Genomic DNA, 13,142 nt, shown 5'->3' on the forward strand with positions numbered 1-13,142 from the left:
CAGCATACTGATAAGATCAAGTTTTCTTTACAAATCTATGAGCCCCTGTACAAAAATAAAGTATAAAAGGGGCAAACAGAAACATTTGTTTCTTCCCAGTCCCAGGGCTGCTTCTGAGGTCACACTCTGCATAAATTCAGAGAAGTCCATGAGGCACTCTAAATTATGCAGTTGATATTTACAGTACCAGGAGGACCTTTCTCCACTTGGAGATTGAAAAAAAAAAAAAAACAAACTGTAACATCAGCTTTGCACCTGCACGAGCCTTCCCTATGCAAGTGAAGCTTCCAGCTCAATTTCTGCAGCCTTTTGCTCTCTATGTACCACACAAACAAGAGAGACGCTTCAGAAGGGTTTGAGCAGGGTGGGAGGACTGGACAGACTGAGAAGTCCTGGGCTTGCTCTGTCTGGGACTGTGCTGAAATCTGCTCATGGAGCTGGCTGGATGCTGTGGATCAGCTGAACTTAAAGCCTGGGGGGGGTTTCCAATTTAATCTTTTGCTACTGAAGGTTCCAAGGAACACAGTCTGTGGTAAAGAGGAGGCAAGACAGGATGGTAACTATGTGCTTTACAGTTTCTGTCTCTTGGTAAAAGGTTATACAGTGAGAATAAAAGGAACAAAGCTCTCCAGGTCAATCTTTCTACCGTGTAGCATTAACTGAATGGTATTTCCACTTAAGAAAAGGTATTAGTTACATCAAATCACTACTTATTGTCATCTACATAAGGCAGAAGCACCCTCATGGGCCTTGTGAGTTTTCTTTCCTTATGAGCTGGATACACAGAAACTCTGAAAAATTCACATTAACAGAGTCAAAAGTATGTAGTTGAAACATCTATGATGGACTATACTCGAATTATCAAAATTACTTTACCTGTTTAATGCCATGAACATTTGAGATGAAAAACATGTCACTGAAGTCAGACACCAATGCTCACCAGAGAAGTTTGTATTTCTAACACCAGAAACACTCCACTGCTTGATTTTCAGTAGGTCTTCCCATCTTTGTGCTTTGCTGGGAAAAGAGGTAGTTCTGAGAGTGAATGAACTTGTCACTTCGATGAGCTCAGCCAGCGTGGACTCACCACTGCAACAGCTGCCTACAGGACACCAGCTACGGTTCACCCACGACTAAAATGACACAACCACTTGAAAAATCACCTCTTACTAAATAGTTCAAAGTTTGCACCATCCCCTTTTTCAGGGGCTAAACCCAGAAGAGACGAGCACCTACAATTACTCTGACAGTTCCCTCATTCCCCTCTTGCGCACAGGAGGCTCACGCTGACTCTCTCATCCATTAGTTCCTGCGAAACTACAAACTCAAGGGACTTGGGTACAGCTCGTTTTGGGATGCAGACACAGAAGTGTGATTCCAGCTGTGGCAATAAGGGCATTGAGCAGGTGGAGTAAAGTGATGGATCAAACTCCCTTCTGTGGGCTGCAAGCCAGGCTGTGAACGCTGCAGTAAATAAACACCTTTGCCTGCCCTGGCTGGGTGCGAGGAGGCACAGCCAGACTCAGATTTCACCTGTGGATTTTACAAGAATTGTAAACAAATTTGACTACCCGACCTGCAGAAGAAGTAGGCAGGAGAAAATTAGCAACCAGAATTACCCCTGTGAGAAAGGTTCAACTGTGAGAATTTCTGACTGCATGTCCAATGGTCCCAAACAACTGAACAGCCCACAGACCAGTTACAGCTGATAGTTCCACTTTGAGGAAAAATCCTGTACCACTATCATTTTAATATAAACACTAAAATTCATACTATACAACAGCATAGCCAGCCAAACTTTGAGGAGAAGTAATTCTAAGGAACAGTGTATTTCTGACACCTAAAAAGAGGTGGCAATGCCTGCTGCCTTTAACCATTTTCAGAGAAAATGCAAATCATGTGGGCCAGTGAGAGCATGAAGAAGGGAAATGAAGTGCCGGGTCAATCCATGGTTATACTTCCTTAGTCGGCTCTGCTCTAATTCCAACTTTGTGGAAGCCTGTGCTGATCCAGGAGGAGCAGCACCCCTGGGACAGACTGCAGGCTGTGCCCCTACAAAGGCTTCCCTTACAGACTTTAAGACACTTTTCCTCACTGCACGAGTCACTGATTTGTTCTTGAAACTCCCTGTGATGAAATGAAGGACCCAAAAGCATTTAATTGTTGAACACATAAAAGGAAGTATATTTAAAATAAAAAAAAATTGGTCAGACTGTAGAGTCAATTACCATTTTTAAAGGAATTTACAGGGCTGTTGTAGATGAGTCTTTTGGAATAGTCAGTTTATCGCAATGTCTAAACTGGTTTCTTCATTGCACAGTATTTTCTTTTAAAATGTGTGCATCTTTAAACAATTACATACATATTAAAAATCAGCATTTCTTTGCTTCAACTTAATTAAAACGTTAATACTCTCAGACAACACAGATCTGAAATGGTGAAACCAGTAACTGCCCCCTCCCACCTTACAACAAATTAAATTGAGACAAAATTACAAACACATTTCACTACATGATTATTATTAATAAAAATCAGTTTTTCTTTTTTTTTTTTTTTTTTTTATAAAGTTGCCCAAAATGCAAGGGATGTGCATAGGTTTACAACTTAGTCAGAATAATATTTTGCTTTATTCCCTTGGGTACATGTTCCCATGAACGGAATGTACTTTGCTGTAGATTACAGGTTTTATCAACACAGATACACCAACAGCATGAACGCTTGCGACTGTCCACATGCATTAAGAGTCAAGACCCAATTTCAAATTTCTAAAACTTTTACAGAGTTCTTCAAAGAGACAGTATCACATTACCTGGATGTTACACAGAAGTACTTAAAAATACTATCCTAGGAGAGAAAAAAAAAACAAAACAAAAAAGCGCGAAAAAAAAAGGCCTTTAAAATTTATGAATTTGTTTCGTAACCACTAGACTAATTACTTCAAATAAATAAAGGAAAGCAAAGTATTCCAATCCATAAAATCAGACTCTAAAAAGAATGTAGTGTTCCACCCCCAAGTTAAGGTAACAGAATCATATTATTATTACTATTAAAATAGATTATAGAAAGCAGCATCTATTTTGTGCAGTTTTTAGGGGCCCTTGAAATAAAAAGCTATGATTTCCAAAAATATAACATTCCAAAGGACTGAATAATACATATATTTAAAGATACATTTTATTAAAGTTTAGGAGAAATGATTAAAAAAAAGATACTGTCTCTTTAAATTAGTGTTTCGTCTTTTGTTCCCCCTCCTCCTATCTATTCGGACATGACAATAATTATATTTTAGGTCACACTACATCTAGGTAGTCTCTAGGGGCCAAGACCTGTTGACACAAGGTCAATAACGAAGAGGTTTTCCATGTATGAGGTGGTTCCCAGTAATGACAGATTTTTTTTTTTTCTACTCAATTCTCTCATTCCCGGTCTAGTAGACCCAGGAGACCGGGACCCACTGGGAGGCTGTACACACAAGCTCGATGGCTTCCTCCAGGTGCCTGATGGTTTCATCAATCTCATTGTTGATAATTGTTAGGTCAAAGTAGTGTGCATATGTTCTCTGTAAGATTTCGGACTCCTTCTGCAGGCGCTGAAGCGATTCATCCTGTTCGTCAGCCAGGGAAGAAAACGGGAGAAAAGAAAAGTTGGATCATTTCATGCTCTTCCACAACAGCTACTCAACTGAGAAGGAAATGGCCAAAAAGGCCTCAAGGAGTCGAGGTGCTTTGGCTCTCCCACCTACAGCTATGGGAATCACAAAGGAGAAAGGGCAGTTTCCCTCTGGAAGCTGACACTCAAACAGCACTTGGTTAATGACATTCTTGGAGACAAAACACAGCTCTAGTGTTAAAAAAAGCAAGGTAGAGGGTGGAAGCTTGGAAAAGCAGCAATGGAGATCACATGTGAATAAATCAGACACAGTGCACAAGTAAGAGCTATTGGGCCTTATGTCCCAGTGAGAATACGAGAAACAGGAGGAGAGGGAGAGGGTGTCTGTCAGGTATCAGCTGTTCCCAGTTTTGGTAATGTTTTCTGTTCAACACCAATCTTCTGGGTCTACTTCCTTTAACAATTTACTGATAAGGAAGTTCTCACTCCACATTACTCCTCTGTGGTTTCTATCTCAGAGCAGGGTGTTTCCAGCCCCTCTCCGTGTGAACCAGGCAGCCAAGGAGATGAACCAGGCAGCCAGGACATCAGACCTTTGTTAGTGAGGTCTGCCTGCCTGAAGGAGCTGGATGCAAAAGGCTTCTTCCCAGGGCTCTGCAGCAATTTTAAGTGTGAATTCTCTTCCTGCAGATTTCCTTATGAATTAAAAAAAAAACCAAACCAAGAAACCCATTTGCTGTTTTCAGGAACCTTGAGACAGCCACAGGAAAGCAATCAAGTCTTTCCTGTCCTGCAGGTTGGGGGTGGATATGTTGCAAAATGACTCCTGCTGCTCTGCAGTATCCAGAGGCTCATTCTACTTGATCAATCAGCTGGGATACACTTTTCTAGACAGAGTTTTAGGCTGCAGAAAGTACAGACAGTGCCCACAGCTTTTTTACTAGAAATTGTTCTGGAAACAGAATTTTATCCGGCTGTTGAGATGACCTCCACCTTTTTTTTTTTCTGTTTCAGCTTCCCAAGTATTTGTATTTACAGTGACAAGTAGCTGTGGAACAACAGCTTTCAGGTCTGCTGAAGGAAACAACCTGCTCTGAGACAGTTCTCCTTCCCTGTAGCAATGAAACCAGCCACTTCTGGAGGAGAAGTTCTCTGCCGAAGTTACAGTTCTGCTTCTCTCCTGAAGCTGCAGCCTCAGATGGGGAGGGGACAGTGTGGTGTGGTTGTCTTCACTTGAAAATTATTACAAATCTCATTCCAAGTCAGGCAAATACTCCTCACATGCATTTCTGTACGAGGGATGTGCCCTGTATGGGCCATTATGCACCACCAGCAACTCCTGGAACTTCTGTAGAAATTCCAGTGTTTGCAAATTTAATTTATGCTATTAACAAGCAGAACAACGTGGATCAATACTAGTATTAAATATTTTTGTGGAATATTTCATATGGCCCAGTGTCTTTAAGCCAAAACCCTAGTCAGGTAAACTTCCAACTTCTCACAGATTCCAAAAGAGACATCAATTTGTATCAGCTGAGCATTGAGCCTTTCCTGCTTACATTAACCTAGAAAGAAGGTCAATAACTTGTCATGCACAGTATTTTCAGTCCTTTAAATGTATCCAGCTAAGATTAATTTTGTATTTATAGTCTGTCTTGTCCAAATCATATTGTACCTTGAAAAGAGTTTTAATCTCATGACACAGGGATAACAGTACCTGAAAAGCCCCTGGAAGCCTTAGAACTGTTAAGTCCTTATGCAGATTTTGAATTGTTACTCAGATTTCCCATCAATGTTACTTTTACCTACAGGTATGGCCTTTTCTCACTAGAGTATTTATCTTACTGTCACTGACAATGAAAATCTGAAAATCTTGCAGCCATTTCATCTTAGAAAACCCCAACTGGTAAAGTTTACCTTGCACACACAGATGTCACAAAACTAAGTGTTTCAAAAATCCATTAAATTTCAGTATTTTTCTGACTTAGCTTCTCCTAGATCCAACTTTACTGGGATCAAAGTGGTCTGTATTTTGGAATATCTAAATTTCCCAGCCTGTTGGAAATGTAAATCATTACTTCTTTCATATACTTTTATGGGCAATAATAAGTTTGGGATAGGCCATTGCAACAAGTTTCAAATAGGTTCAAACTTTCCAAACCTCAGCAAAAGGAAAAGAGATTAAAAGTTCTTGATTTTTGTTTCATTCTGGGTCTAAATTTCACCCATGGTTGTGATAGTGTATCTATTTGTACATGTCAGACTTGGCTGTTTTCTCTGAGTCTGCAAGACTTAAATACCAAAATTAATCTTTGAAGCTAGCTGCAATCAAAGCATTTGCTGTAGTAAGTTCCTCTCAATTCCTCTAAAATGTCTTAATTAAATTTTGCATACTGAACATCCCAGATTATGTTCCAAGAAGGAAAATCTTCAGCAGTTGTACTCTCAATAGTGTCAAGAAAGAAGGTATTTATCAAAATGTTCAGTGAGCTGCAGACAGACGAATGGCCACAACTTCAGAAACTTAACATTTGTGAGCACAACATCTGCCTTTTCTTCTTCCCTCAGCTCTTGTGCAATAGGCATTTTATGTGGGTCTAGTTGCAGTGTGTTCATTTTTGGATCTGACTTTTTCTTCCTAATTCAGTTCACTTTCCTAATCTTCTCTCCTTTTCCACCACAGCTGCAAGGAGTGAAATATGGCTTTATCCATGAAATACCCCCATGTACATAAAGGCTGCCAGTGGCACCTTCATTCTCTGAGGGCTGGGGTTTTTCTGGCCTAAAGTACCTAGCACAAACAGCTGCCACTTGTGGCAATCGAAGCCCAGCCCAACAAATTATTAATACTCCCTTCTAAACCTGTGGACAAGGTGTAAACACCATCAGGCCTTCGCCAGTTTTGCTTCAATAGAAAGAAATTCTCAATTTAAACAGCTGGTGAACTCCACACTTCATAAGAAAAATTCCTTTTATTCTTTGGCTGTAGGAAGGGAGGAAGCACAGCTAGAAGTCTGAAGAATTTGGCTCAGTAAGGTTTACAGCAAACAAATGGAGCCTGTGATCTCCTCTTTGCTGCTGTCTGGGCAATGGAGGTAGGAACAGCTGGAGGACAGAGACTACGCCAAGGTTTTCTGATATGCTCCCTCCTCTCTCTGTTTTAGCACTACAGCAACCATCTGATTTAAGCTCCCTCTATGATTAGATGGGTGGGTGCACTCTAGGAGATTCCCTGTATGATTTACATTGGTCTTGTGCTTTGCAGAACTGCTCCCAGTGCATGGCTATATTCACTGGAAAGGATAGTATTTTGCCTCCTGACTCTTGCTGTATGGGCCTCGATTGCTGAGACATTTTGTGTGGTATTTGACAGGCTAAAGTGTCTCAAGAGAGACACTGTTAGGATCAGGCCTCTGCACTGATTTTACCACAAAGTTCAGATTACCTCTGTAAGAGCAGAAAGTTTAATCTACAGTCTCTTTTTTCACTAGCAGATAATTTTAGGGCAGATATCAAAAGTCATTATTACATTAAATTTTGACTCCAACGGCAAAAGTAATGTTGAATGGGAACAAGCAGATCTACATTCTAGAACTACTGCAATAACTTGTGAGCCCCTAGTACTTACAGGCAGTTTTCTGCACCATTTTGGCAGCTATGTACAATTAGTACGAATGCAGGAAAATGAAAGAAAAACAAAGATGAAATTTAAGAAAACATGGGGAGGGAAAAAAGGACAGTCATTTACAGAAGTGTTTGCAAAAAGCACAAGTAAAATAAAACAAGGCAGGGCAAGAGGATCAACAGAAAGGGACACTCATTATGCAAATGAACCTTTCAAGAAGGAAGAATGAATGGGAAATAGGAAACACACACTCCTCACCCTTGTTTCCTGCCTTGCAGGCTGCTACCACACAGACACACTTTGCTTGTCTGCCCAGAAAACCTCGGAAAACAAGATCCTGTGTTTGGGTAAGGTCTGTTGCTATTACCATTGCCTGCCCCTCCCTTTCCTTAACTTTAATTGATTAATAAATTAGCATATTTTGTAAATGTGGCCTTGATTCAGCAATTCATGTGCCTGGGTGAAACCCTGCAGGCACAGAGACTTTTGTCACAGGAGCTTAAAATAAAGACAGTTTTACAGCATGAATGCAAATATTTAGAACATAACACTTTTACTAATATTTCTTTGGCATGAGCATGTATTTCCCCATCACTACTATAAAAGGCACATTTTTGTTCTCTTCCCAGTGTATGAGGGAAAACATTTTTCTCCCTCACATGAATTGTCCCAAATATCTCTGTATTACATACTACAACTGGAAGATTAAAATTTAAGTACCACTGGCAGATGAGTGAGGCCAAGGAAGGACTATCTGGGAGCTGAGACAGGTATGGGGGCAACAAGCCCAGGCAATTATGTAATTTTACAGGGTATCTGAAGCAATGCTATTTGTTTACACAAAGGCAAATTCAGTGTAGATTACGAAATTCTAGTATTTTATCAAGATTGTACCAATTCACAGTATCACACCAGCAGTTACATGAAGTGTCACTTCACTAACATGGCAAATTGTGCTGTGCTGAGAGATCTTTGTCTTTACACTCTCAAATTGTACCATTAGGGTGTGGGTCCCAAAGACACAGTGAAATGACATAACTTAATGCTGTGAAAGTGAATAGAAGCTTCTTCCCCCTCCCATCCCCTCTTTCACTGCTTGTTCTAGCACCGGTGCTTAAAATTGAATAAAATCCAATTTGGAGCTAAAGTAGCCCACTAAAGCATCATAGTGAACTAAGAGAATGCCTCAGTTGCCAGTAGAATTCCAGCTTGAGGCCAAAATTCTTCACTTTCCACTTTTGATTTGAATAATCATTCAGGATATTTGCATTTAAATATGTTTGTCTTGCTCCTTCTTTTCCTGCAAGCCTCTGCAGTGATGTCATAGCTTCATGCTTATGATACTGTAATTACATTTCTGCTGTAGTGACACAGTTTCTGACTTTGTGCTTCGATGATCAAGGAGACATCTAGGAGATTTGGAACAGATTCATGATCAAATCCAACAGATGAAATACTTTAATATCATGGTTTAAGGAAGACTGAGCAAATTAAAGTGTTTGCGAAAATGCTCTTTGCCTTTGTGTGAGCTAAATCCAGAATTGCTTGGTATCCTTGAAATCAGTAGGAATCTGCAGAGCAGATACTCCATAAAAACTAAGTAGAAAATGTAGGACATGGATTTCCATGAATACTTAGCATTATTCCACAAGCAACTGGGAACTTGGGTCAAAGCTTCCAATTCTTAGAGGACAGTTGTCAAGATGAATAAGCCTATTTTCCTATATTTGCTGTGCAGGGAAAATGCTAAAGCTAAAGGTGGGATCAGTGCTGGCATTGCAACTCACAACTGAGTAATTTGTGCCAATGATTTGGAAATGGATCTTTGAACTGGAGCAGGGAATGAAATAAAAGAATGTACTTCTAGAATACAGCACATGGATCCTTCCTCTTGAGGCCCACATTTTGAATTACTGGTTCATAAACAATAAATGTATCTCAATCAACTTAATAAAGCTGTCAATCAATTATTTTTCTGTCTCTTCATTTACAGACAAGGCAATAATTAAAGAGTCTGATCTGCACATTTGAATCTCATCCTTAATTCTGTCTCTGACAGGACATCAGATTGCAACATGACATACCTCATTAATGCCTGGGGTAATCGTAGGTGCAGCAATAAAAACAACAAAAGGAGCAAATTCTGCAGTTCTCAGGACCTTCAATGCCTAGGAGAAAAAAGATACTTTAGAGGAAACCCCCAACAATCAATGTGAAGTAAGTTTAGTCACACAAGCAAAAGACACAAATTTATGATCTACCAGTGCTGGATTTGTTTTTAACTGAATCGGAGTCAAGACCTTAGTAATACAGACACCCAACTTTTTCTATTATGTTACATTTTTGGTGGTCAAAACATGTATTTATCCTTAAAGGGAGTTTATGAGACAGTAAAAGCTTTAGCATTTCCAGAGAGCCTCTTCCCATACAGTCTCAAAGTGTGTGGAATTCTGTTTACATTTAAACTGATTGATGAAACACCATGCAAAAAAAATTCAGTTGTGCCATAAATAGGGAAAAGAGCCAAATGTGTTTTAAAATATTGATGAGAATATAATTTTTATTATTATAAAATTATTATTTTTTAAACAAATCAAAATGTGATGTGAAAAATTTGAAGTTTTAAAAAAGTGAGCATAGCACTAAATGCAGGAAATACAACTCCAATCCCCTGAACCAAATCTGTGCAAAAGAGAAGAGTTCTCAGTAAAGAGTTGTCTTACTCATAATGAACTGTGTGACACAGAGCTGCCAGATGTGAAACCCTGTTACGTACAGATCCAGGCTCGACTGAAGTGCAGTACCGTGAGTTAAACACCTCAGCTGAACTCAAAAGGGATGGACATGATAAAGTCAGACTACTAAAAGTCTCTCTGGTTTTGCTCTTTCCATTTCCTGTCTTCTCCAAAGCTTTTTCTTTTTAAAGAAACCAGCAAAAGAAACCCCCCACAATCCACCCTTTCCCTGAGCTAAAAGGTTTTCATCTCTGCTGCTTGAAACCCACCAACAGGAATTACCTCTGCCAACCTGCTCCAAACTAGAGACAAACCCCGTAAGGGAAATGCAAGAAAACCCTTTTAACTAAGAGTGCCTGAGGGAAAATAGGAAAGTGGTGTAAGACAACCAGGAGTAAGTCCACAAACAGGTTGGCCTCAATGAGCTGAGATGGATAAATGAGGAAGCTGGTTAGGCAAGTGGCTTGCTGGACATAAGCTGGAGGAAGTGTGGCAAAGGGAGATGTTACCAAATGTAAATATATTCTAACAAAGATTAAAACCACTTCTGAGAATTGTACAGCTTTTGAATAATGCATGTTGAAAAAGTTTATCAACAGAGGTTGCTGTTAACAGCTGTTCTGTTTGAACTAATTATAAATGCTGCTCTTCCTGAACACTGTTAAATGTGGAATTTTATTTTTAAGAACACCACCACACCATCATATTCTGTCTTAAATAATTTAGTCAGGTATCTCATTTCTATTGTGAAATTCTTAGAAGAATTTGAAGTTGCTGAACCCATTCACGATGAAGAAACAAATCAGCAAATTTAAGCAGATAACACTGGTCTTAATTTTGTCTTTCCTCCCATTTCCTTCCATCTGCTAGAATAACATAAACATTACAATTGTCCATATTCATGTTGTTCCACTTAACAAAGTACATAAACAGAGCCCTATGAATTGAATGTAATGACTACACAGATGTTTCAAAGGAAATGTGTCAGAATTTTCCACAGATTTTATACAATGAATAAACAAACTATTAGAGTTTCTTGAGAGCCTCATTTTTCTTTCTCCTCTGTGTTCTTCTAACCAGATGATTACCAGAATCCCACTTCACAGACTGATGCCCTGGTGGTCCAAGGACTTTTGCTCCACATCACTTTATGCAGCACTTATCTAGTGTGCAATCAATAAAAACATCTCAGAGAAGGATTTGTGATGAGTCCTATTTTTATACACTTCTAATTAGTTACCTGAGGTTCTACATCAAGTATTGCAATTAGTCCCTGCTCATGGATCTTTCGTATTGTTTCCAGTTTTGTCCCATACATTGCATCCTCATGGCTGCCATATTCCAAATATTCATTGTTTGATATATCCTGCATAATTTGGTCATGTGATACAAAGTAGTAATTTTTGCCATTTTCTTCATCTTTCTTTGGAGGTCTGGTTGTGTCTGAAAATACAAAATATTTCAGTACAGAAGCAATATTAAGGTTACAGATGGCTCCTTTTTTGTTTGTTTATCAGTACTTACTCAATGAATGATGACCTGTCAAATCACATATAGAGCAATGAACCATGAGGCAGTCAGAAAGACAGGCACTGGGAAAAGCAGAAGTTTGAGGGATGTGTTGGGAAAAGCAAGAGAAGAAGGGTCCCTAGGTCTACTGGACTTAAGATACTCATATTTCTCCTAAATCTTTTTCTGTCCTAAAACCATTTCTGCATTTTCCTTTTTTTTTTTTTAAATTTAAGTTTTTATAAGATTTTTATGAACGTGAAAAGGATAAGTCTAAAAAGCAGTCTAAAAACCTGATTACTTGCGATCAAGAGAGGTGAAAGCTACTTAGGAATAACATACTTTTTGAAAATACTGCTTCTACAGCCCTATGTGGTGAGAGAAGTATGGCCTACCAACCCTTTGAATTAACTGCCATTGTGTGTGGCCTGATCATTTTGATCAGGTTCTCAGTATGTAGATAATTTCTTCATAAAACATTCTCCAAAACTCCTCACCCAATTTAAGGCCCATCTTAAAAGCTACCTACTATACCATGGTTTTGTAAAGGAATGCAGAAAATGCATCTTTTTAGTCTTCTTGTAAGATCAGTGAAACAATCTCAGTGCTTCCACAGAGCAGGAACCTAATGCAGGCAACCTAAGGCATGTTCATCATGGTATAGGTGGGTCCATTTTAAAAGCATTTGCAGATGAAATAACCATAGTTTCTGTGAACAAAATTAAGTGAGTGTCACTTCTGAGCCATGTATGGCATTTCTGAGGTCAGTGTGAAATAGAGTGGACAGGTAGGGGCTGGATGCTCTTGTTTTGGTGTGCTTAGCTTGAGGAAAAAGGATGCATCTCCAAGAGATCATGTGATGGGATCTGCAATTCCTTCCAGGATATTGATAAAAATTGTCGTGAAGGGAAAACACATCCGTGCTCTTCATAACATCCCACTTGTAAGCAGTGAAATTAATTGTGTTTTCTTTTACTTATTGTCATCTCTGGAAACTTGAGGTTACTTTAGTGTAATACCAGTCCTCAAGACTAGGCTGTGAGAAAGAATTAAAACATTAAATTCCTCTAAATCCAGTTCATATTTCTTCTCATGAGAATTATACACAATAAAAAATGAGAAATCTTTTATCCTTCCTTCTAAATGAAACCTTTGGGGTACGGAGAAGTATGCCTAACCAGAAGCTTTTAAATAAGGATCACTTGATGCAAAAGTGGTATTCTTTTCCGCTCTTCCCTTTTGAAAAAGCAGAAGAAACACACCCAGTCCTACCACAGCTCCCACCCTTAAGGCAGGATTTGCCTCAGCTGAGCTGGACACACGCAGCAGAACAAGGATGACACAAATGATTTTGTAGCAGGGTGAACATTGCTACTTACGAGGAATGGGGTAAGCAAATCTGTCCGGATGTTTTGTGATGAGTGTGTTTTTTATGTGTCTTCTTCCGACACCGTGTGCACCTGTTCCACAACACAAAAAAAAGATTTAGAAATTTTCCACCAGAAAGGCTTCAAAATTATGTTGCTATGTTCAGAAAAATAACTGAAAATTACCTAGTAAGACTAGTGTTTTCCTTTTGAATGCTGGCAGCTTTACTACTTCTTCATATGTGACGAGATCTAATTGATCAAACACTAAAACACAAAAGAAAGCCCCAAAGGATA

At 39.2% G+C, this 13,142-nt stretch overlaps 1 protein-coding gene across 14 annotated transcripts in view; it reads right to left on the bottom strand.

The window, feature by feature from the left end:
• Positions 1-2,160: 2,160 nt before the first annotated feature.
• The window catches only part of CASK (calcium/calmodulin dependent serine protein kinase), a 190,084-nt gene continuing 179,102 nt past the window's right edge, over positions 2,161-13,142 (bottom strand). For 6 of the 14 annotated variants that reach the window (XM_048289538.1, XM_048289592.1, XM_048289575.1 and 3 more), the window contains 6 exons: positions 13,032-13,112; positions 12,858-12,938; positions 11,210-11,412; positions 9,319-9,402; positions 7,238-7,264; positions 2,161-3,604 (listed from right to left, as the gene is read on the bottom strand). In XM_048289538.1, coding sequence (XP_048145495.1) covers positions 3,428-3,604; positions 7,238-7,264; positions 9,319-9,402; positions 11,210-11,412; positions 12,858-12,938; positions 13,032-13,112 — 653 coding nt within the window. In that variant the 3' untranslated portion in view covers positions 2,161-3,427. The remainder of the gene's footprint in view (positions 3,605-7,237; positions 7,265-9,318; positions 9,403-11,209; positions 11,413-12,857; positions 12,939-13,031; positions 13,113-13,142) is intronic. The other 8 variants (XM_048289611.1, XM_048289597.1, XM_048289582.1 and 5 more) reach the window with 3 other exon arrangements.

Source organism: Corvus hawaiiensis, chromosome 2 (assembly GCF_020740725.1).
Source record: "Corvus hawaiiensis isolate bCorHaw1 chromosome 2, bCorHaw1.pri.cur, whole genome shotgun sequence".
Classification (NCBI taxonomy): Eukaryota; Metazoa; Chordata; class Aves; order Passeriformes; family Corvidae; genus Corvus; species Corvus hawaiiensis.